The sequence below is a fragment of the Alosa pseudoharengus genome, unplaced genomic scaffold (genome assembly GCF_046254945.1).
Source record: "Alosa pseudoharengus isolate Yale_2024_CS ecotype anadromous, Long Island Sound unplaced genomic scaffold, YU_APseudo_1.1 YU_APseudo_1.1_scf_20, whole genome shotgun sequence".
Taxonomy (NCBI): Eukaryota; Metazoa; Chordata; class Actinopteri; order Clupeiformes; family Clupeidae; genus Alosa; species Alosa pseudoharengus.
Window position 1 is genome coordinate 10,502,316 of NW_027468664.1, and position 23,483 is coordinate 10,525,798.

Genomic DNA, 23,483 nt, shown 5'->3' on the forward strand with positions numbered 1-23,483 from the left:
CCTTAATATCGGACTGGAAACAAACAACAGAGTGGAGGCTGTGGCTGGAGTCGGCCGCGGCCACCGTGAATAATCCAGAGGAAACGGCACACACTGACCGAGGCCGATGGAGAGGAGAGAGAGAGAGAGGGGAGAGGAGACGAGAGAGAGAGGGAGGGAGAGGGGAGAGGAGAGGAGAGAGGAGAAAGAGAGAGAGAGAGAGAGGGGAGAGGAGAGGAGAGAGAGAGAGGGGAGAGGAGAGAGAGAGGGAGGGAGAGAGGAGAGGACACAAGGCTGGGAGACACAAGACACAAGGCTGGGAGAAGACGAGAACAATGTAGGCAGAGGCAGGGGAACAGAGGCACCCCTTGTTCTCTCTGGTTTTGTTGGAGAGAAATAGTAGGGGAAGAAAAGAGGGGATGAAGGAGAAAGGTGGAAAGAGAGAGAAAGAAAAGGAATATATAAGGAGGAAGTGAGAGACAATGAGCAGAATGAGACTTCCCTCCATAGCTCTTGGAAGAATAAGCTATTACAGAACTAATTGCAGAGAGAAAAAAATTATAAGTGGACAATCATTTACAATCTCCAGAAGAGTCAGACTTTCAAGCTGAACCCCCCTCTCACCAGGACCAGAGGAAGAAGTGAGGTTGGATGAAAGTGTGCACATAACTGCTTTTAGGAATCATCACCGCCCTTCACATCCCATCTCACAGCTCAGGGTGTCGTGACAAATCTCCCTTTTACTCCGGCAAAGGGCTGCATGCGGCTGAGGCCAGTTCAGCAGAAAAGCAATGTGGATTACTTGCGGTGCCTGCCTTTTTTCCTTCCTCCAAGTAATTGTTGAGAAATTGTAGGCCGCGCAAAGGCATAATCACCACCAAAAGCAGTTAAGGGATCATAAAAATGAAAGGAATCTTTGAGAGGAGAGACGGACGGACGGACTTATTCCAGCGCACACCCCTTGCCAGCGCTCATATTCCAAAAAATCAGTTGGAATGCCTGCCGAAGACGAAATGCTCCCAGAAGTGATTTTAGGGTATCGTGGTGTTGTCTTTGTTCTTGATATAAGGCTTAAATTCTTGGTCGGTTCAGCAGGGCTCATACCGAACACTTAAGGGCAAAAAAATGTTCAGCCCTCTGCCTGTTTCACACAGTCACTGACGTGCTGAAGGAGGGAAAAGAAACGGAGCAAATATTCAAAAACCTCAAAAAGGCAGCAATCGACAAATACTACACATCTAACATACTATTAGAATGACATAGCAAACGAGATATTGAGACTCTAACCCACACAAACACATCCAGACATGGAATCCCATCCAGATTCAAAACTGTCCTATCTTTTCCAGCAGCTTCACTGATGCAGGATCTCGGCCCTTTCTTACACCATCACCACCACTTCAAAACTCGAGCACTGAAAAATCCCTGGCCCCAGAGCTCTTTTTGTCTGCTCCTGGCTGAGCAGAGTTAGCAAGCGAATGTGCAAGTGCCGCACAAACAGCCTCATTGTGCCGTGACAGACGGCCACAGACAGCTGTCACACATTTATTCTAATTGCCCCTTCGTCACTGCGAGCACTTCAGCCGTGGTCATTCACTACAGAGCACCAGGAGAGTGAGTTATAAAACGCTCTGCATCCCCAAGTGTGATTGTGAACTCAGTTTGACGAAGCTCATTGTTGTGGTCAGGGGACGAGAACGCAGGGTTATCCCCGTCTACTGCTCCGGTTACTTCTGAGCAGCCCTCTAAATCACAGGCCTGGGTCATCTCATCTTGCACAATGCCTGAGAAGGGAATTAGGCTTGTAAACACTGGGCCGAAGCCTCTAAATTATTCGAAATCCACTGACGTCACCTCAAGGGCACCATATGTTTTGGTCAGGGTGTATTTACTAGTAAGAAAGGAAGCCATAAGACTTAGTGTGGTTGGGTCTGGTGAACATGTGCATTTGACAAAGAAGGCAGCTGTCTGTTCAAGCACACCACACTGCCTGGTCTGAGGGTAACGCTGCAATTTTTCCTTTTTTTTTTTTTTTTTTTTTTTAAATCCCCCGACCCTCCCCTTACTCAACCCAGTTCATCTCGTCGACGAATTGTCCTGCAAATGATTCCCAGATGCCCGGCTACCCACATTCCGAAGAGAGCCACTCCACCCCCTCTTCACCAGCACACCAACACTGTCCCTCTTCTCCTTGGACGTCAGTAGGGGAAAACACACACACACACACACACACACACACACACACACACACACACACACACACACACACACACACACACACACACACACACACACACACACACACACACACACACAAACACACAAATTCATTTTACAGAAGGGAAAAACCCACTCAAAGCCGGGTGGCGTTTTAAAATTAATATTCCATTTTATTACAAAAAAACAGAGTTAGAGATCCCATCTTACGCAACGTTAAGACAAGACGTGAAGTGCTCACGACTCGGGAGACTAAGGAGCACAGCTATTCTCACGGCTGACATTTCTATGCAAAGCCTCTTCCCACATGCAAACTCCTTCCCTCCCTGCACCACAGAGATCGGAGCTTAATACTGCCATCGTGTGTGATCCAGGCACAGCCATATACATGGACACACACACACACACAGAAAAACAAAACACATATATGCCGACTATGATAGAATTGGCCTGATGGAGGTACTTCACCTGTATCCGACTATCTGCTTCATCATCAGATGCAGAACCATCACAGGGGTGACACAAACCAGTGCTTCACAATTACAGGATTGAGGTGAGGGAGAGGGAGAGGTCACTTAATCTTGCCTTTTAACTTACTGTGCCAAGGGACGAGAGAAAAGCTCTAGCTATTAACAGGATGTGTCAAGTCTACTTTATCACATTATGTACAAATAGCTTTTCTTCAAAATGCAGAAACAAAAGAGAGAGGAGAGAACAGGTCATGAGATTGAACTATCTACAGCAGAAGTACAGTACAGTAAAATTTTCATGGTATAAAAATATATTACAAATCTCCAGGAATATTTACAGTGACAAGTTTTTCTACAAATACAAAGTTCTACATAAGAATCCATTGTGTAGGAAAAGCAAAAAACGCTTTCTCAATCCTATGTGTTCTACAGAAAAAAAAAAACATATTCAAAAAAAGACAAGCCTTTGACAAAACTTCAGCACCAGATACGTTTTTTTTTTGTTTCATAGTTTTAAGGAAAACCCTCAAAATAAAGTCACTGCATACTTTGGCAAACTAAAAAGAATAGATTGACACAAAAATTGAACAACAAAACAAAGAACAGAGGAGGGAGGGAATCAAAACACAACAAAAATCGAACAAACAAAACGAAACAAATGAAAAAGAGAAACCCTCCTGTTTTGACTGTTCTGGTCATTCACGTCACACCACGGACATCAGCAGGACACGACACGGGCCTCCCACCGGGCCTAGAAGAACATCCTGGGGCAAGAGAGAGAGGAGGGGGGGAAAAAGAGAGAGAAAAACCAAGAGTCCGGGAGCGTTAGTCCAAGCACTGGCACACGCGTCCCATTTGGAGCACAAGCAGGGAGCGCTGGCCGGGGTGAGCGCCGGCCCGCTGCTGAACCCAGCCGTGGGGGAAAGGGCACGACCTCGGGGAATTCTAGAATGCGGGTTTCTGGGAAAAGCTAAGCCAGTTGAGGTATGATGGGGGTTTTTTTTGTTTTTAAACTGGGGCAGCAGAGTGTCTAGGAAGTTCCTGAATGCACACTACACATGTGGAGATCCTTACAGGTTGTGCTGTTGAGTGGGGGTGTGGGGACTATGTGGTCATTAACATGCATGGATACATAGGCTTCCGCCCACAGTAGTGTGCATTCAACAGCATTCTCAGGATGCTTCAAATACCAGCTTACTGGGGGGCATCGAATCCTCATACACGTTAGCCTCCATACAAACAATGTGGTCATCTTATTTACAACCACTCACATAATACTAATTAGAAATTTGACAAGGGAATTGACATTTAACAAGGTGCAGAAATGAATGTATTTTGGATTATTGACACATGGATACACACCCACTGTGTTAACTACACACAAGGCCAATGCAGTGAAAAGTACTCTAATTAAAGAGTGTGTGTGTGTGTGTTATTAGGGCCATAGTTGGCCTTAACGGCATTCCTGATGCTCCTTGTGTTAAACGGCAACACTCCAACTTCCAGTGAGGGGTGCCATCTGCTGGCAAAGAGTTGCAACTGCCAGCAAGCGTAAACAGCTGTGACCCATGGAGTCCCTCTGGAGGACTACTGTCTACAAGCGTGATAGCATGAATTGATTAATTGGTCATGGGTCTCTGACCATACATACAGGACTGGACAGTGATTCCTCTGGGAGTTTACTCAGTCCAGGAAGACGTCCATTGTAGACTGATACTTTTCTTTACTAAGTTTGATAGAAGATTTTAAGAATGATTATTTTTGTGCGATTGGGTGCTAATTAAAAACAGATTTGTTGCAGCTGCATTTACAAAAACTTCTGGAAAGCTCTAGTGTGAGTAGGGTTGGGTATCGTTTGGGTTTTATCCGATACCGGTGCTAAATCGATACTTTTAAAATGGTGCCGAAACGGTGCCTGAACCGGTACTTTGTTTTTAAAATGTTTTAAATTAAAATGGTCTAAAGCATGAATTGCTTTTTTTTTATTGATAAGACAAATTTGAACATGAAATTGAACCGTTATATTCAATTTACTATCAATATGTCATTGCTCCTACGAATAATACATTCAAATGTTAAAACAGCTTGCCATGCATGCACACACAATGGTAAGCTCTGCTTTCAAGTTTACCCATTGTAGGCGGTTTGCCATAAGGTATGTTAAAACAGCTTGTCATAGAACTGCCAGGTCATGGACAACGGCATTTGCAAGCAAGTCTAACAGACTCTACTTTCCAGTTAATTCAGTGTTCCCAAATGCTTCAAGAAATTTCATGTGTTAACCCATAACACGCAATAGATTTGAACGTTGTTAGGTTACATGTCGGTGTTGAAGTGTTTAGATTCCCAGCGCTAGCCTAGTAGGCATTTTAACAGCAACTATGGCTATGCGCTAACACCAGTCAGCTGAGTTTAATTAGCTATAACGTAGGCCTACGGAGATGGTTTCGTAGCCTCTTTGATAGCTCAGTGACATCAGGTATGTAACTGTAACCTACATATTTATGTTTTTGCCAGCTAACTTTTAACATGATCTTCATATTCATTGTGACGCTATATGGGCCTCATGCACATGAAAGATTAATTTCATGCCATTATGTTAGAACACACCGTGAAATAAAGTTTTCACCTTAGCCTACAACTTTGCTGATAACATTTCAAATAAATGCCAGTTAGCGCATTAGCAAGGATATTGTGTAACTGTCCTACTGTTGATGTTGTTTCATAGCCTTTTGCTTGTGTGTAGTTAGGCCCACTGCTAGATTTTGACAGGAGCTCACGATATCGCTTTAAAGTAAGCTACTTGGGCTCACGCAAGCTGTCAAACACTGTCCACTTGCCTATGTGGTGCCAGTGTTTATGTTAGCTAACTGTATCTGGATGTGTTGCTATCAGAGCAAGGCGTTAGAGATGGCGCATGACATGCAGTGACATGCCTCGTAAAAAAAAAAAAAAAAAAGCACCGAAATGAGGCACCGAAATCCATGTTGTTATTCGATGCAGTTACTACCGTTTGCGTCGGCACTGGTGCCATATTAGAACCGTGTTTCGGTGCCCAACCCTAAGTGTCAGTGTGTGTGTGTGTGTGTGTGTGTGTGTGTGTGTGTGATTGAGAGTCTATATGCATTTATAAAAATTCATTTTCAGCACCTTGTTCGAATCGTGGGTACTCTGTGTGTGCGTGTGTGTGTGTGTGTGTGTGTGTGTGTGTGTGCGTGTGTGCGTGTGCATGCATACATCCTGTGTGATGGGCTAGTAGAACTATTTAAAAACATTAGTTAAGAGATGCAATGCTTAGGTTTTGGGGCTTCATTTGACTGTGAATGTGCACATGAGCTCATTGCTGAAGTGGCGTCTCACCTGTAGATGTTGGGGTCCAGCAACACGGCTGTGTCCTGAGGCAGCTGGGAGAGGTGCACCACTTTGGTCTTGAGCTGTGGCCGATCGCTCTCGCTCACCCACACGTCCGGCAAGCTGCGGGAGAGGACCGAGCAAAACGGGGGTCAAACGGTCAGAATGTGTTCTTTAATTGAACGATCTAAGCCTGGACTACCAATGAGTTGTTTTAAAAAGAGAGAAATACTCCCACACACACACAATCAATTTTAAATCTTTCCACACCACACCGCCTACGAGACACATTTATCCCTAACTCTGTACGTAACCCCACTAGAGAAGCCCGGAGGTTGTTGATCAACGGCCACCAACCCCCCCCCCTCCACACACGCCTCTTTTCCACTTTTGGGCCGATTCCACGAAAGACAGTTGTTTGGGTTCGACTTGTTTTCATGACCCAGAAATGTACGCTTGAAAAGAAAGTGTCTCCCGGGAGGCACAACTTTTCTGTGTTATCGCTCCGCCCGACAGGCATTCCTCAGGCGCAGATTGATGGCTGCCTCAGAATAGAAGTTCCCAGGAGGAGAGAGCGTGCGCGCCAGTCTTGAACAGGAGGAGAAAAACCGCACCAACAAGAAGATCGCAAAGCAACCACGCACAAACACTACCCGAGACGAACGAGTTGCTACTTTGACCACACACACACACACACACACATACACACACACACGAAAAGTGCCTCCTGGATGCTTCTAATGAGAACAACATTGGAATTGAGAGGAGTGCAGGAATGCTGATGCTAGTAGAACCCTGTTCAAACTCAATCCCAGCTATGCACTTGGGGTTTTCTTTTAAAGAGATAAACATTTTTTGATCCAAGTATTATTGGTCATCTCATCAGGGTGATGGGGGGCCACTTGGTTTCCACTCAGGAGAGTCTTGGAGAGGTGTACTGGCCAGACATCAAGGCAAACCTCTCGCTCATTCTTTCCTCCCATCTCACTCTCACACACGAAAACACATTCTGGTTGTTTTCAGCCAGGAGAAACTTCTCGTTGTGAGCTGTGGTTAACTCAGGACAGGTCAGGTGCTCCTGTACAAGTGCCCCTCATAGAGTCTCTGGACACAAGAGGAACAGCAGGTAGAGAGACAGAGATGGAGACAACGCAGTAAAGAGAGGAGGAAGGAAAAGGGGTGAGGGTGAGAGAAAGAGAGAGGGAGAAAGATGAACAATGAGAGGGGGTAGAGAGAGAATGAGAAAGAAAGTGACAGAAATCCAAGAAAGACACTGAAGGGACCACATCGATTTTCTGCCATGGACACACATGGAACTCGGTCACTCTGACACTGATAAACGAGGCACAAAGCACATTCAAAAAGGGCCGTCCGGCAGGCGCTTTCTGACCAGTGGTGCGTTTCCTGGGGATCAGGCACCAGAGGTGGGTATGTAGCCTCTTGCCTGCGGTGAGTCAGTCCAGCTGCTCTTCGAAATCGAATGCTAGAGGCCGCTTGCCTGACCCCTCAGAAATGCAATATTCTCCTCAGGACCTGGGGCCCATAATTCTCATTGACAGGTATACAAGACCTAGCCTTGAGGGGAGGGCTCATGCATGGGGAGGTGTTTGTGTGTGTGTGTGTGTGTGTGTGTGTGTGTGTGTGTGTGTGTGTGGAGACCACAAGAGGGAGGGGAACAGTACAAAAAAGGGCTGTTTGTCCTACTCTCTCCACCCATCTCTCTCTCTCTCCTGCCTTCTAACCGTCAGACCAAGAGCTCTTTCGCAGAAAGCTCTGAGAAGGCCCGTAGATATTTTCCCCATTTTCCCCAGATATTGGCCAAGCGGAGAGAGGAAGTGCGGAGTGTTTTTGGGGTCAATCCATCAGCCTTGCCGTGAGCCCCACCACATCACGGCGAGGGGCTACGAGAGAGAGGGGGAGAGAGAGAGAGAGAGAGAGAGAGAGAGAGAGACAGATAAAAAAAATATCAGGCATTCCTATTTCTTTGGAGAGAGGACGCCGAAAGAGCACATAAATATTGCCTTATGGGAGAAGCTGCCAAGATCCTCGGAGTTAAAGGGGGGGGAGAGAGAGAGAGAGGGAAAAAAAGAGGATGTTCTGTTTCCATCAATTGCTTTTTCCGCGAAAATCGCTCGGCTTTCTTGGTGAAGAATGGAGGGTTCCGCAGGGCCTGGCTGCCGACGCTAGCAGGCCAGTGGGCTAACCCGCTGATGGAGAGGCACATCGTCTTCTCCGCAGACCAGCGTGCGGTCCACTCTGTGGGGAGGTCCGCCGCCCATCATCCTGACAGAATGATGAGTGGAGTGATGGATATAGAGTTCGATGAAAGACAAAAAGAGACTCGAGGCCGCACTGATAATGCGTAGAGGGGCCTGGCAAAGGACTTCGTAGGCTGATAGCCCAGACAGTACAAGTGAAAAACACATGCTACCCGAGCATGGGGGACATGGGCCTTCAGACAGGTCCATTCACTTGTATCACACGAGGCTGAAACAGGTCCATCGTTGCTGGACTAAGCTGAACTAACTGGCTCGATTTCAACGCAAAATTGTAGGATGCTAAAAACATGTAGCTACATCCCATAGCACATAAAAACATGTAGTGACATCCCATAGCACATAAGGATATCATTGTAGGATGCTAAAAACATGTAGTGACATCCCATAGCACATAAGGATATCATTGTAGGATGCTAAAAACATGTAGTGACATACGTGTTTATTATAAGTAGGCTTCTTACAAGTATACTGTTACGGAAACAGGCTGCGGTCTACATGACTGTTTTATAACATGTAGACACAAACAAGGACACAACCTGATTTGGGCTCTGCTCAGTGGCTGGGGGTTGGCTCAGTGGAGTGGGGCGTCGGCGTGTGCCCAGGAACAGGAACTGGATTAAGCTGGTACCGCCTGAGTGCTGGCACCATCATGCAACATTCAGCTGAAGTGGCGTTACATCAATGGCTGACCACAGCCAGATCCGCTTAAGATTATACGTCTGTGTTTGTGCGTGTGTGTGTGTGTGAGTGTGTGTGTACATGCACATATTAAGTGTGGCCACTTTCTCTGTAATGCATGTGTGTTCATGCCTCTTTCAAAGATTCTGTGCATGTGAATATGTGAGCGCATTTGTGTGTGTGTGTGCGTAAATGTGGCTATAGGGTTCTTTCAGAGATTTTGTGTGTCCCCCTTTCAAAATGTGTGTGTGTGTCGCTTTCAAAGTGTGTGTGTGTGTGTGTGTGACTCAGCAGTGAGCCGGCCAGACCCCACACACAGAGCACAGACTCCAGCTTCCTTCCTGACTCACAGCCGGCTCAACAGCTGACATTTTAGGAGGCAAAATGGTGGAGAGGCCAGGGGTCTGAGACTCTCCCACTCCCACTCCTTATCTCTCTCTCTCCCTCCCGCTCTCCCCCCCCTCTCCTTATCTCTCTCTCTCTCTCTCCTTCCATCTCTCTGTCTCTATCCCTTTTTCTTCTTCTCTCTACTCACATGTCCTCAGGAGTCCAGTGTAGGAGAACCTTCACCTTCCCAGAATCCTCTTTCCGCCTGGCGATCACCTGAGACAAAAAAAATGCATAAAAAAATAAAAACATAAATAACGAAAAGAGACAAAGCCAACACCTAAAATAATAGAAAGACAAGCAAGTCACCTAAACCCATACATTATAATAATATTTCACTTTTTAGCTCATTGATTTTCCTAAATGCCATGTCGTCATAAGAGACAGAGATAAGAGATATATAGAGAGAGAGACAACAGTAAGAAAAGGTTGGATTCCTTGTTGGCCTTGTTGGTTGAATTTCCCATTATCCTGCGTTGTTTAGAACGTGTATTAACCATATGTTATTTGCACACCTACTGTATGAAATAGATCCATTTTTTTTGGCCGTATATTAATTCACTGAACTCATTGTGAAGTTTAAATGATCTGTCACATGGCATCCGAGCTGTAAAATACAGACGTTCAGGACATAGCAACATTGTAGCATATGACAGAGGTGGCTTTTAGCTAGTTGGATGGCAGTAAGCTAAGTAAAATAGCGATGTTTCAAAGATAAGGTTAATCAGAATCCTGGGATATGCCCGCTTGACAACAGGAGAGATGGAACTAACGACTGGCCTTTGGCCATAGCAAACATCCATTTAGAACTAGTAACGGCAGTTTGTCCTGCAAGTTGAGAAATTAGTTGATTAAAAGAAGTAGTTATAGCCAACAAACAAGACTGTGTTAGCAATTAAAACGTTTACATTATAACAGGAAATGAACACAACGCAAGTGGCAACAGTGGAATAAGCGGGATAATAGACTCCACGGTAGGGCTGTCACTTTACGTTCGAAAATCGATTGCACAATCGATTGGACCAAACAACACAAGTTTCGAAAACTAAAATAGGGAATCGATTTTAACCAAATATTTACACTATTAATTTTAAACGAAATAAACAAATAAAAAAGATAGATGTAACAAAATTCACAAACAAGAATATAAGAATATAAAAGAATTCCGAAGTGCAGTAAGCATTGCAAAAGCCAAAATTCCCACCAAGTTTACGCACCGGGAACAGCCGTTTCAATCAGCAGCTGTGCTGCTCGTGTTTTGCCAAAAAATGGAGGACAACGCGATCAACCTGTGCGACATGTAGAGAGACGAGTGATAGGCCCTAATAACTTGAGGAGTTCGATGTGGAAGTACTTTTTTGGATTTTTGGTATATCAAACTATGGAGAAGAACAAAGCGGTAGGCTACGCAAACTGTGCAATCGAGTTCTACGTAGGCGAAATTTGTTTGACATTTATAATCGTAAACACAGACACAGCTACGTTAAAGCCTGCAGTCATGTCACTGATGTAATGGCAGTCCACTCGGCTTACTGGTTTTCGAGAATGTTGCACTTCTGTTTGTCATTGTGCACGAAACTAACGCCAATAAATCATCAGAAATATTGCTGGCTTGCGTCTACAAGCGCCCTCTTTACGTTGGTCCTAATGCCTGTTAGTTGTTTGTGGATTGGCCTATATTTGGCGTTGAAAATGGAAACGTCTTTAGACATAAAAAATTGATTTTACAATCGATTCAATGAACACTTATGTCTCAAAAATCGAACAGGATTTTTTCACAAAAGTGACAGCCCTACTCCATGGCGTTCGGTTCACAGAAATAAATGCACTTACGAGGTGCGGAACGCTTACTCGAAACCTCCGCTGCGCGTCGGGGCCGTTTTACCACCTCGAATGTGCATTCATTTCTGTAAACCGAACGCCGCGTCGTCCATCATCCCTTACTTGTTGAGCAGGAAGCTGATCTTGAGGAGGAACTTCAGCTATGTGTGTAGGGGTAGAGTCAGTGTTGTGGTCAGGCTCCATAAACAGTCTGGCTCAGCCTGTGTGTGTGTGTGTACACTCCTTGGTGTGAATGTGTACGAGCCGGTCTGCCTGTGTGAGATAGGAGAACAAGCGTGCCTGTGCATGTGCCTGTACGTAGGAGGGCCACTAAGCTGCCAGCCACTTTATTAGCTCTTTAATTAATCTTTCACAGGGGTGAGCTCCAGTCCCATGGGGCTGTAACTACAGAAGCCTGCTGCGGACACAAATAGACCACAGTCCTCTGGACACGCACATACAACTGTGATTTTAAGCTTATTAAGGTCTTAAGAGCTATTAAATAAAGACAGTTTATATTTAGATAAATTAGGAATTATTAACAAGGAAGAATTTGTGAGAGTTGCGGGATTTGTCCTCATTTATCAAGTAAAGCAGAGCATTACAGGGGAGATGCCAAGCCGGCCGTCAGCCTGGGTCACTCTGTGGGAGGGACGCAGTGGTGGGAGTTGCAGAGGTATGTGGACGGCTCAGGAGATTTGGTCTGATTCTGAAGGAAATTATTAGACAAGGGGAGCCCTGCCTTTGTCTAGTGCAGCCAGAGGTCTGGACACTGTAAACAAATCCCTAATGTTTTGTTTTTCTGTGTGTCTGTAAGTGTGTGTGATAAGATGTGTGGGTGCAAAATAATTGCAAGCGCAACTACTCATCTATACTTCTAAACTACAAAGAGAGTAAAAAAAGGGTAAAAGATGGAATTACTGAACAACTTAATATGTACCAATGATGGGGCTCACACACACACACACACACACACACACACACACACACACACACACACACACACACACACACACACACACACACACACACACACACACACACACACACACACACACACACACACACACACACACACACACACACACACACACACACACACACACACACACACACACACACACACACACACACACACACACACACACACACACACACACACACACACACAGGCCTACTAGTTACCTAGTAGTGGTTTAGACTCCACACTGAAGGAGTGTTTGTGGGAAAGTTGGTGCTCTGGTGCCCCCTGGTGTTCACTCGGCAGTACTGACTCTTACCGTGCTGTGGAAGACTACGCTGTGGCCGTTGCCCAGGCTCTCGATGTGGGTGGCCAGGTTGAGGCAGATGGCTCGGTGCCGGATGGCGTCCATCGTCTGGGCGTCGAAGAAGTCGTGTGGCCGCGCTGCGGGAAGGACAGAGACTGTGCGGTGAGAGAAGGGGAACGTTAAAACAGCTGGACACGTTTAGACGAGAGGGAAGCCATGGCTTACTAGGTGCTTCCTACTACAACCCTCAAGCCAGCAATTTAAGACCTTCTCTCAGCTCTTAGGTATCTCTGGGGCTTTATTGTTTGTGTATATCTCACTGAATGAGTTGTTACCGACATTAAAGGAAAAGGCTTTAAAATCTAAACCTAATCACAAACGTTGATGACTGATTGATGACACTGCTTCGACACATTAAAATGATCTAAACAGTGTGCAACTGCTGTGCTCATTCAAGTGTGTGTGTGTGTGTGTGTGTGTGTGTGTGTGTGTGTGTGTGTGTGTGTGTGTGTGTGTGTGTGTGTGTGTGTCCGCCACAGTGCTGCTGGGAGGCCAAGTGCAGTCTCGCCCAGCTGAAGTGTTTCCGAGGCCTGGTGCGTACACACACACACACACACACACACACACACACACAAACACACACACACACACACACACACTGCGCACACACTCGTGACCACATTAAAACACTGGCACTGCAGCAGTTAGTCTCCAGCAGCCAACTTCCTCTCACAAGCACATAACCTCACACACACTCATTCACCTTCACCAACACACACACACACACACCTTCACCAACAAACACACACACACCCCTTCACCAACAAACACACACACACATTCACCTTCACCAACACACACACACACTTTTTTTTTCATCCAACTATGGCTGTGGTCCACCTTATCGGTTAGCTCCCCTGGTGCCAACACGCATGGTGGTTTGGAAGTGCCGTCATGGCAAATCCACACCAGCCAGCCAGTGAGAAGATAGCAAATCTAACTCAAGGAAGCGATCGGTGTCCCCCCACTCTTGTGCCTGTGTCTGACCCAGTGGAATAAGTGTGCAAGGACCCTTAAGAGCGATGAATCACTAGGACTAGAAGAGTGAAGAGAAAAACACCCAGGAACGTTTGATGAAAAAGAAAAGACCTCATCCAGGAGCAGACAAGAGAAAAAGAGGAGACAGAGGAAGAGAACCTTTCAGGACACGAGTGCTGTGGGTAAAGTGGAGAGAGAGACAGAGAGAGTGAGACAGACAGACAGATAGAGAGAGAGACAGGGATGGACACATACGCAGCGAGCGTCGACGTTTGTTCTTCAGCTTCCTCCGTTTGTTGATGCCTGCTTTGGAGGGCGACTCCTCCTTCAGCTTGGCCTGGCTGGACATCTTGGAGGAGTTCTGCTGGCTGAAGTGGGTGGGCACGTGGCGCGCTAGCCCCCCCTGGGAGGCAAAGGTGGCATTGCAACCCCCAACCACACACTGTTGAGGAAAGAAGGGGATTCAGAAAACTTCTACGATAGAGTTCCTAGCGGTGTTGTTATGACGTACAAAAAACAGGTACAGGTCAGTTCTTCAATTTCTTAAATTTAGTGAATATTTATTAAATGGTGCAGGATAAAATAATTAAATATAAATTTACAGAGTAAATAAGTAAGTACATTTAATTTTATAGTGCTTTTCAGACAGGATCATAAAGTGCTTCACCAGAAAGGTGCATGAAAAATAAAAAAATAAATAAAACGGATACAATTAAACATAATTTAAACAAATAAAATTTGTGGTCACCCAAAAACAAATCTAAACAAATTAGCAAACCCAATGCTAATTTGGAAGAGCATTCCAGAGTCTGGGGGCAGTAGAGGCAAAAGCTCTATCCCCCCACACCTCTTTAGACCAGTTTGTGAGTTTGTGAGTGTGTCTGTGCCTGAGAGAGAGAGAGAGAGAGAGAGAGAGAGAGAGAGAGAGAGAGAGAGAGAGAGAGAGAGAGAGAGAGAGAGAGAGAGAGAGAGAGAGAGAGAGAGCGAATGAGAGAGAGAGAGCGAATGAGAGAGAGAGAGAACACCTCTAGTACTCTCTCTCTCTCTCTGTGTGGGTGCATGAGCAGTCTTATTTACCTTGAAGGGCTTGTCTCCGCTGTGGGATAGCATGTGTCTCTGAAGCCAGCTCTGACTGGTGGAGGGCGTGTTGTACACCTTACAGCCTTTCCATAGGCACACAAACACCTGCAAAGAGAAAGACACACAGACACACACACACACACTAGAATGTTAACCAGTAGCTCACTACCACCTGTACGCCTGTGCTAGTGTGTGTGTGTGAGTATGTGATGGTTATGCATGAGTGAGTGTGTATGTGTGAGGGAGTGTGTTTAAAGTTTGCACAGAGACAAAGTTAGCCTGAAGCAACTCGCGCCATAGTCAACATTATACACACTCCGACAACCTCTGGCATGAAGGTATAGTTTTTTTCATGCTAAAGGTTAAAAAAAAGTTGTGAAAAAGTTCCACGCAGACAGGAGGAGGATGAAACGAGAATAGTGGGAACAAAGGGAGCAGAGAGAAGGGCTGACAACCATTTGAACTCGTGTCTGCAGCTGGGCTTTTTTTACCGCCAAGAGCAGATACAGCGCTAGCAACCAGGTGGAGAGAGGAGAGAGCACATGATGGACAGATACAGAGACAGCAAGGGAGAGAGAGAGAGCTAGAGAAAGGAGAGAGAGAGAGAGACTGTGTGGGTCTGTTCAGCCCTCCTGAGACTGTGGTATGGAGAGTGAGAACGAGACAGAGAGAAGAGAACTAGTGAAAAGGTTATTGCAAGTAAAATATGTATGTGTGTCTGCATCTCTTTCTGTATGTGTGTGTGTGTGTGTGTGTGTGTGTGTGTGTGTATTTTATCCTTGTAAAGGCATACTCCTCCTGACTAACAAAAAAAGTGAGCAACTTGCAGAACACGATGCTACAGGCACTGTTCGATGCAAGCAGACCCACTCACATGTGTACTTGCATAGCCCCAGGGAACAGAGGGATGGAGGGATGAGGAGAAGAGGCCATGAGAGCAACCGAGTAGAGAGGAAGACAAGCAACAACAAATGGAGAGAGCAATAAAAACACAGAAAGGAGGTCGAGTATGTCATGTGAGACTGCAGGACCGTTCTAAACAAACAGGCAAGCAGTGAGACAAACAGACAGACAGACAGACAGAGAGACAGACAGAGAGACAGAGACAAACAGACAGACAGACAGAGAGACTGACCCCTCCTCGCTGGCCGTCCACGTGTGTGCCGCGGATGTGTTCGGCCAGGTCAGGGCTGTTGCTGTACAGCATGTGGCACTGGTCCCAGCAGCACGGGTAGGACGACGAGGAGCCCTTGGGGGCAGGGACCGCCGTGCCGCCGTGGCCGTTCATCATGGCCGGCGTGGAGCGGCCGCTGGACGCTGTGCTCTCCAGGTCCATAAGAGTGCTGCTGATACTGAACACACACACACACTACATGATTATTACAAGATCAGATAACACACAGAAAGCTCAATCAAGAAGCTTCTCAAAACAACTGCGCTCACAAACACAGTTGACAGTGACAACACTTGTGTGATGCATAACGACCATGTTCTGCTAGTTTGTGTGGTCATGACAAAACATCTGCGGGCACTGTGAATCCCTGGTCATTACAAGGGCCATGTCAGGCCCAATGTCCAAAGCTCTGCTGATACTAAAGGCCTGAGGCCCTAAGACTTGACAGCTGAGCATACACACACACACACAGATTGTGGACAGTGCTTACCAAACACATACACACAAACGTGCCTTCAGGACCACCGCTCTCCAGAGTGCTATTCTCCAGGCCTTTGTTTGCACCAGCACAGCCATGCCGAGTTACGCTGCTTACATAAAACACGCCTGCCTATTTACACTGGCCAAGTGAACCAGCGCTGGCCCAGACCACAGGGAGGCCCAGCGAGAGGCTCCCGGCCGCCTGAAGAGAGGGCCAGACCTGCAGCTGCACTGGACGCTCTGGGCTCACGCTCAACCACTAGCAGAGTGGGCCTTCGAGTAGCACATACAACAGCGTCTCCATCTTTTGTGCTCCGACTCTCTCCCGAGATCTTTTAAGGTCCGAGCCGTCCAGCGTGGCTTCTATACATACCAAATTGTCTCTAGCACTCTGGTCTCCGTCTCCTCTTATTACACTTCTCTCCATTTTTTTTTCTTTCTCTCACACCTTTTGTGCTCTTTCTGCACGTGTAGCTCTCTGTCTCTCATTTGCACTTGTCCAGATCTTTCCACTTAGGATTTTTCACCCCCCCCCCCCCCCTCTACTCTCTCTGTGCAGTAGTAATGCTATTGAAGGAGCGTGAAGAGGCCTAAATGGACTTGAATAGGCAGCAGCGGGGAGGGACGCGGCCCAAACTCAGCCCTCCGTCGTGGGCATGATGGGGGGGGGGGGGTGCTGATGGCTGGAAGCGAAGGAATAGAGGGATTTGGAGGATAGGGGGGAAAACAGAAGAAAGGAAGGAAGGGAGGGAGGGAGAGACTGGCTGGTGAGCTCACCCACAACAACAACAAGGAGAGAGAGAGAAAAGAAAAACCAGCGGGGCCCTTCGCTGGAGTCTCCGGCAGCTTCCATGTGCTGTGGCCCATTCAGAGGCAGCTAGCCGTGTCTGAGACACCGTGTGCTTCTGCTGGTGGTGGTAGTGGTGGAGTGTGCGTGTGTGTGTTCGTGTGTGTGTGTGCATGACCGACCGCGTGGCTCTGGTCGGCCTCAGCAACCTGGCCTCTTTAACACCCCACGCACTGCAGCAGGGGCTTGCACACTCACATGTGGTTTTGAAGGTGATGAACGAATGTTACAGGGCCTGCGAGTCAGCACATCTCCACCTGTCTGGCTTCCTGAGGACACGACACACCGTGTGCATCTGTGTGTGTGTGTGTGTGTGTGTGGTGGGCCAGACCTATGACCAGAGGCAGATGTCTGAAGGAGAGGACACAATTATGCCTTGAAACAACCACACTACCGCCCTCCAAGCTAGTGATTATCTGCGATGTACGATCTCTACAGTGAGCTTGTTGGAGTGTATGAATGGGGCAGGAGAGAGAGAGAGAGAGAGAGAGAGAGAGAGAGAGAGAGAGAGAGAGAGAGAGAGAGAGAAATAAAGACGCTTGATAGAGCTGTTGATATTCTTCTCTTGTTTATTTGTTCCTCCTTTGTTTCCACTGCTGTTATTCTTATACTTTCATGTTTCTTTTCACTTGCTTTGGCAGTACTCTGTGATGAGAGAGCAATGCTTAAAAAAGCTTCTTTGAGTGGAACTGACAGACAGAGAGAGAGAGAGAGAGAGAGAGAGAGAGAGAGAGAGAGAGAGAGAGAGAGAGAGAGAGAGAGAGAGAGAGAGAGAGAGAGAGAGAGAGAGAGAGAGAGAGGAGAGAGAGAGAGAGAAGAGAGAGAGAGAGAGGGAGAGAGAGAGAGAGGAGAGGGAGGGAGGGAGGGAGGGAGAGAGGGAGAGAGAGAGAGAGAGAGAGAGAGAGAGAGGGAGGAGAGAGAGAGAGAGAGAGAGAGAGAGAGAGAGAGAGGCAGATGCCAAGATGAAAACCCTGAACAGACAGAAGGAAGGCGGGCGAGCAAGAGCGTTGGTGAGACAGCCCATCTGTGCAACACAGGCAGCATGCTCCCACGCGTTCCTGTCCACCCATAAACAAGATGACGGGGTGCTACCGAGGCCAGCTCTCTGGCCACTACTTCCCCCTGTCCACCTCCCTCTCGCTCACTCTGTCCAACCTGACCATCAGCCAAAACTGCTCCTTCTCATGGCTTTCATTACAGAACGGAAACACATGCACATGTGTGTGTGTGTGTGTGTGTCTACACGTCTGAAACAAGACATCGCATCTGACTCGACTTAGGCTCAGAGCGGTGCCTCCACTGGGCAGTTTTATGGGGGCGTCTCTCGCCTGGCCGGAGGGAGGGAGGGAGGGTGTGTGTGGAGACTGACAGGAGAGCAGCTCGGTTTGCGCTGCACCTGGGGAACAGCAGGAGCCGTTCTGGACACATCTGGTTGCCCTAGTGCGTGTGAGCGTTTAGCGGCCAGCATGACGCTCAGTGGGAGACCTCTGCACTGACCAGGGCATGGGCACGGCAGACAGTTGCAGGGTGGAGGGCAGACACAAATGTGGTGTTAGGAGACATCTAAAAGGATTCAGGGGAAGGCCATTAAGCGCCGAAAAACCTACATGATACAGTCCAGGTCCATCACTCGTATTGCACCGTTCAATATCGAATAAAAATATGATCTTCAATCCCACTCCTTCGGTCTTGATATGACTTCATCTCTTTGCACTGTTCTTCTGTGAAGTCTGGCCTAGACTTCATCTTCACTGACTGCACCAACCAACTCACTTGTGGGGAATTTGAAGGTGTAGCCAAATTAACTGTCTTTGACCTTTACTCCCTGAAGCAGCTGAGCAACGACTCGATTCAACAAAACCCGCTTACCTGAAACGTGAGAGCCTGACAATCTGTCAAAAGTGAAACTGAGGTCGTCTAATCCCCCCTTTTGAGCTCTGTCGTGATAAAGGCTCGGCGCTGGTGGCGAGGAGTTGAAGAGTGAAGCGGTTAGGATCCAGCAGTTAGCGCACAGCGTGTGAGCGAGTGTTATGCTTACCCATAACTCTGGAGACTCGCTTAACCACAGCTGCGCTTCCAACCACAGTTGCACTAATTACAAGAGCAGCAAGACAAACTGCCGGAGCATAGGGGGCACTGCCGGACAGGAGCCACTGACCACCACAGACCCAGCCTCCAGCACACACCACCAATATAACCACGTACACAGAAAGCCTACATACAACACGCACACACATATAGTCTGCCTCTGTAGTAAACAGACATGAAAGGCAATACATTAACAATCTTCCACTTCCATAAATGAATAAAAAGTATCATATAGGCCAGTGTTTCCCAAACTTTTTTTCTGGGGACCCACTTTTTAAAAATGACAGACTCAACTCGACCCAACTCATGACTGGTAGTTAACAAACTAGATCCTAATAGAAAGCTGTTAGCTTTCCTAAGCTATATAAGGTATAAGCTAGGGGTATTACACAACATAAATTGTCACTATGCTATGCTGGCGACCCAAATTTAATCTCCTACGACCCACCTGTGGGTCGCGACCCAGTCTTTGGGAACCAATGATAGAGGCCACACACCCACTTACTCACACACACACCCACACCCACACGTACCAACACACAGACCCAACAATGAGAAATAAGACAGAGGATCTGGTTGAACATCTACATGTGTGCAACCCCCCCCTCACACACACACCCAGTGGACGGGGCAGCTGTGGTGGGGCTCTGCCGTGGCGGCCGGATTGCTGCCAGGAGTGGGAACAAAAGTTACATTCAGGCCCTCCAGCTGCCCAAACAGCAGGGCTCAAGGCCTCCGCTCTCACACTCGCAGATCTGCAGCCCACTCCCCTCACGGCCCTCACGGACAAAGCCCCGGGACACGGAAACAGAGAGGACTCTCGCTCTCTCCCTCTCTGTCCGTTCGTCTCTCTCTCTCTCACCCTCTCTCTCTCTCTCTCTCTACTCCTTTCTTTTTAAGAGTCTGCTCCCTGCCCCCCCCCCTCTCTCCACTGTCTGGCCTCAGTCTCTTGTGTGACCAGCTTTCTGTGATTTATCTGTCTCCTATCCTCCTCAAATGGATTTTCTTCTCTTTCATAGTGTATGTTAAGCCTGACAACACCCCTCCATTTTGTCATCTTTTCTCAGCTAGTGGCCCATCTCTCTCACACTCTCTCTCTCTCTCATTATGTGCCACTGCCACACTTTCTTTCTTCACAGAGTTTGTCTCTCTCCCCCCATCTCCATTTTCCTTCATGTAGGCTATACCTCCTCTTTCTCCCTCTGACCATTCTTTCTCTCCCCATGTTCTGTCCATCAACCTCCTCACAAACAAATCCATCCAATCTCTCCATCACAACCCAAGCATCTGAGCGACCCACTGGGAGTGCTTAACAGGGAAGGGAAATGGGAAGAATTAGCTTCTCCCCAAAGCACTCTGGGAGGAGGAGGACGAGGGGAGGAAAAAAGGCAGCAACAGCTGCATCAGGGACAGTGGAGGGGCTGAATTATGTCCTCGCTGAGGCTGCTGACAAGCCAAGCAGAATCCAGTGGCTGACCCAAGGCTTCTGTCAAAAGGAGGCCAATTAAAAGACTAGCTGGTGTAACCCAGTCAAAACGTTCTGCGCCCTTTCCATATGCAGTGGGAGGCTAAACGCTAAAGTCTGAGAAAAATAGGCCAGCAGATAGAACCTACACTGTGATTTCACAGAATTGTGATGATCTAATGCCAAGTTCTTGACTTCTTGTATCTAGTATGGAGAAACGACATGTGTTTTGAGAAAAGTCTGCTTTGGCACTTCCCCATGTGACAGGTGCGGTTTAAATGTGTAGGAGTTTAAAGAGACTTCATTCTGTCAGTCGGTCTAGAAATTCCCGTAGCCTATGACTAGTTTGTGTAATTTGCCTTAATGACAGAACCGTTACTGTCAATTTATCATTTGAAGCTGACAATGCAGCTGTGATGTCCCATATGGCCAATTTTGAACACTTTTTTTCTTCAGCCATTAGGAGGCCGAGCAAAAAAAAAAAAAAAAAAACTGTTTTTGACGACCACCTCGAAGGGGACATGACCAACAACTTGTCCACGAATAAATTAAAAATGCACTTTTTTCCATTTTTGACGACTTATATGCATTTAGTGCAATGTATGTTTCTTACTCGTTCTGGCTGGGTTGAGGGATACATTTTCTACACAGAATTGTAATAGGTCGTGTAAATAAAAAGGATAAACTTCACTCTACTCGAGTAGTGACAAAGGAAGTGTATAACGTTTTAAAACAGTCACTAATATCGAGGCATGCAATTTGTAAGCCTCTACCATCATCTGGTCTGTCTTCAAGCTTCATCACAACAAAAGACTATTTTTAGCTCCGTGCAAAATAATTTTGTTAGTCTATCGATGTAAGCGACAGGGTAAATAAGGAAATCGAGTGTCAGAACGAAGGCCTACCTAAGCAAATGATTTCCACAGTTCTGCAATTAATCATCCCAATGGAAACACTGACATAACGAACATAAGTTCCATCGAACTTGAGAAACAAAAGGTAAAAACAGTCAGAGCTGAAAAAGAACTTTGGGGCCACCGTTAGGTCGACGCCGGAGGACAAGGCACAATGTATCTTGTTTAGCAACAATAGTAACTCAACTGAAGCGTTAACTTTAGCCATTATCGTGAATCAATCAGCAGCCCACATATGCACCATCAGTGCAGTGTCGCCGAAGTTGTGATGGAGGCTATATGTCTTAACTAATTACGCTTTCATGCGTGTACACAAACCTGTCTTCTGAATCCATTCTACTCAAAGGCTCTCCGTCGGACGAAGACATTTCTACGCTGGCTCGTCTCTTTATGCCATGATCGGTTTTATCCGTGCAATCATCGGCTTTACTCTTCATGCAATCGCTTGGAGAGGACACGTTCTCTTCCCTTTGTTCTTGTTTCGGCTCCCCCGTCCCGTCGCCGGTGCCGTTGCAGCTCGCATGGCTTCTCTGCTCCGGACTTTTGCCGGATTCCGCAAGGTCACAATCCATATCATTTACCACATCGCTTTCCTCCTTAGCGATGACAGCTGTTGGTGTAGTTTCTGGGCAGACTTCGGGTACGGGCGATGGTTTCTCGTCCTCCTCTGTTGCTCCTTCTTGTCCACCGTTCACGTCCATTTTTACAGTGTCGTTTCCAACCGGTTCCTGTTCCGAGGCGAGGCCCTCTGCTTTCTGTTCGCTTTTCTCAGTTTCCAGAGTTCGATTTTGATCGCCTGGAGGAGAGGATTCCTGATCCGTGCCATCGGTGGAAGTGGTAGCCATTTTTAATCGTTAAAAGCTTTTCGATTTGTACCCCCACGAAGTTAAGCCAGAACGATAGTCTCTACGTGCGCTCTCGTTCCCCAACCAGCTTCGAGAGATGCACCACGAGAGGTTGAACAGGGACGTGAGAGGCGGAGACTCATGACGTAGCCATTTCGTTTGTGAATGTTTCCACGTGTTCTCAGTTTTAACAATACAACGGCGTCTTGCAGAAGTTAGCACTTTTAGATTGAGTTTTAAATTGAGAAAAGTCGTGATTTTCAAATTTAACTATTGCTATGAAATTCGTTGACGTAAAGCGTAATCTATTATCTGCTCATAGATAGACCAGTGAATATGGTTGTTCCCTCGGCCTAGTGAAATAGCCTGGGAATACCCATAAAGGTTGTAGTGGTTAAAACAAAACTAAAGGTACAAATATAACAGTTCTCAAGCATGAGAAAAAAAGAAAACAGAATCAAAGCGTAGGCCAATGCCCTTTGCCATGTGAACATCTTGAGTGGCCAAAGCAAGGTGGCTGCTCTGTGCGCATTTTACCAGCAGATGTCAATGTTGCTTCATTGCCAAACTCAGCGGGTTGGTTAAACGATTTCTCGAGATTAGGGTAAGGCACACTGATGGGTCTAAAATAATTGAAGGACAAAGAAGCTGAATGCGAGAGAATCGCAACAGAGGAAATGCAGGTGCCATATTCCCACGTTTTTATGGCAGTAGTTGCATTTAAGATTATGTTAGCCTTACGCGCATAAGACGAAAATAACAAAACATTATCCATATTATTTACTGCAAATCCATTTGCTTTGATCCACTTTAAGTAGTGAATGTTAACATTTTACATTGGGCTCTCAGCTGTTCAAGTTTTACAGCACAGCAGATGGGATTATTTAAATAAAACAAGAAAAGCAGCAATTATAACATATATCAGTGTTGCACCAACTAAGCCTCCAAATTATTTAGCAACATCAAACTCAACAACTGTGTTCTGCATCTGTAAATGTATCTAACAGAGCTCAGTCAGTGTGTGTGTGTGCTTGGTTGTGTCGAGTTTAGAACCACTGGCATTTCAACAGTGACCTCACACCCAAAAATTCAAAAGTCAGGT

At 46.7% G+C, this 23,483-nt stretch overlaps 1 protein-coding gene across 2 annotated transcripts; it reads right to left on the reverse strand.

Moving 5' to 3' along the window:
• Positions 1 to 2,350: 2,350 nt before the first annotated feature.
• Positions 2,351 to 22,458, reverse strand: aebp2 (AE binding protein 2). 2 transcript variants are annotated; one of them, XM_076296532.1, is made up of 8 exons: positions 21,855 to 22,458; positions 15,704 to 15,920; positions 14,566 to 14,673; positions 13,744 to 13,930; positions 12,463 to 12,587; positions 9,510 to 9,577; positions 6,027 to 6,140; positions 2,351 to 3,430 (listed from the first exon to the last, which is right to left on the reverse strand). In XM_076296532.1, the coding sequence occupies exons 1-8, from the start codon at positions 22,379 to 22,381 to the stop codon at positions 3,418 to 3,420; spliced, it is 1,359 nt and encodes a 452-aa protein (XP_076152647.1). In that variant the 5' UTR covers positions 22,382 to 22,458; the 3' UTR covers positions 2,351 to 3,417. The 2 variants fall into 2 exon arrangements, with proteins under 2 accessions (XP_076152647.1, XP_076152645.1); XM_076296530.1 differs by having other exon boundaries at positions 12,463 to 12,605.
• Between the last annotated feature and the right edge of the window lie 1,025 nt (positions 22,459 to 23,483).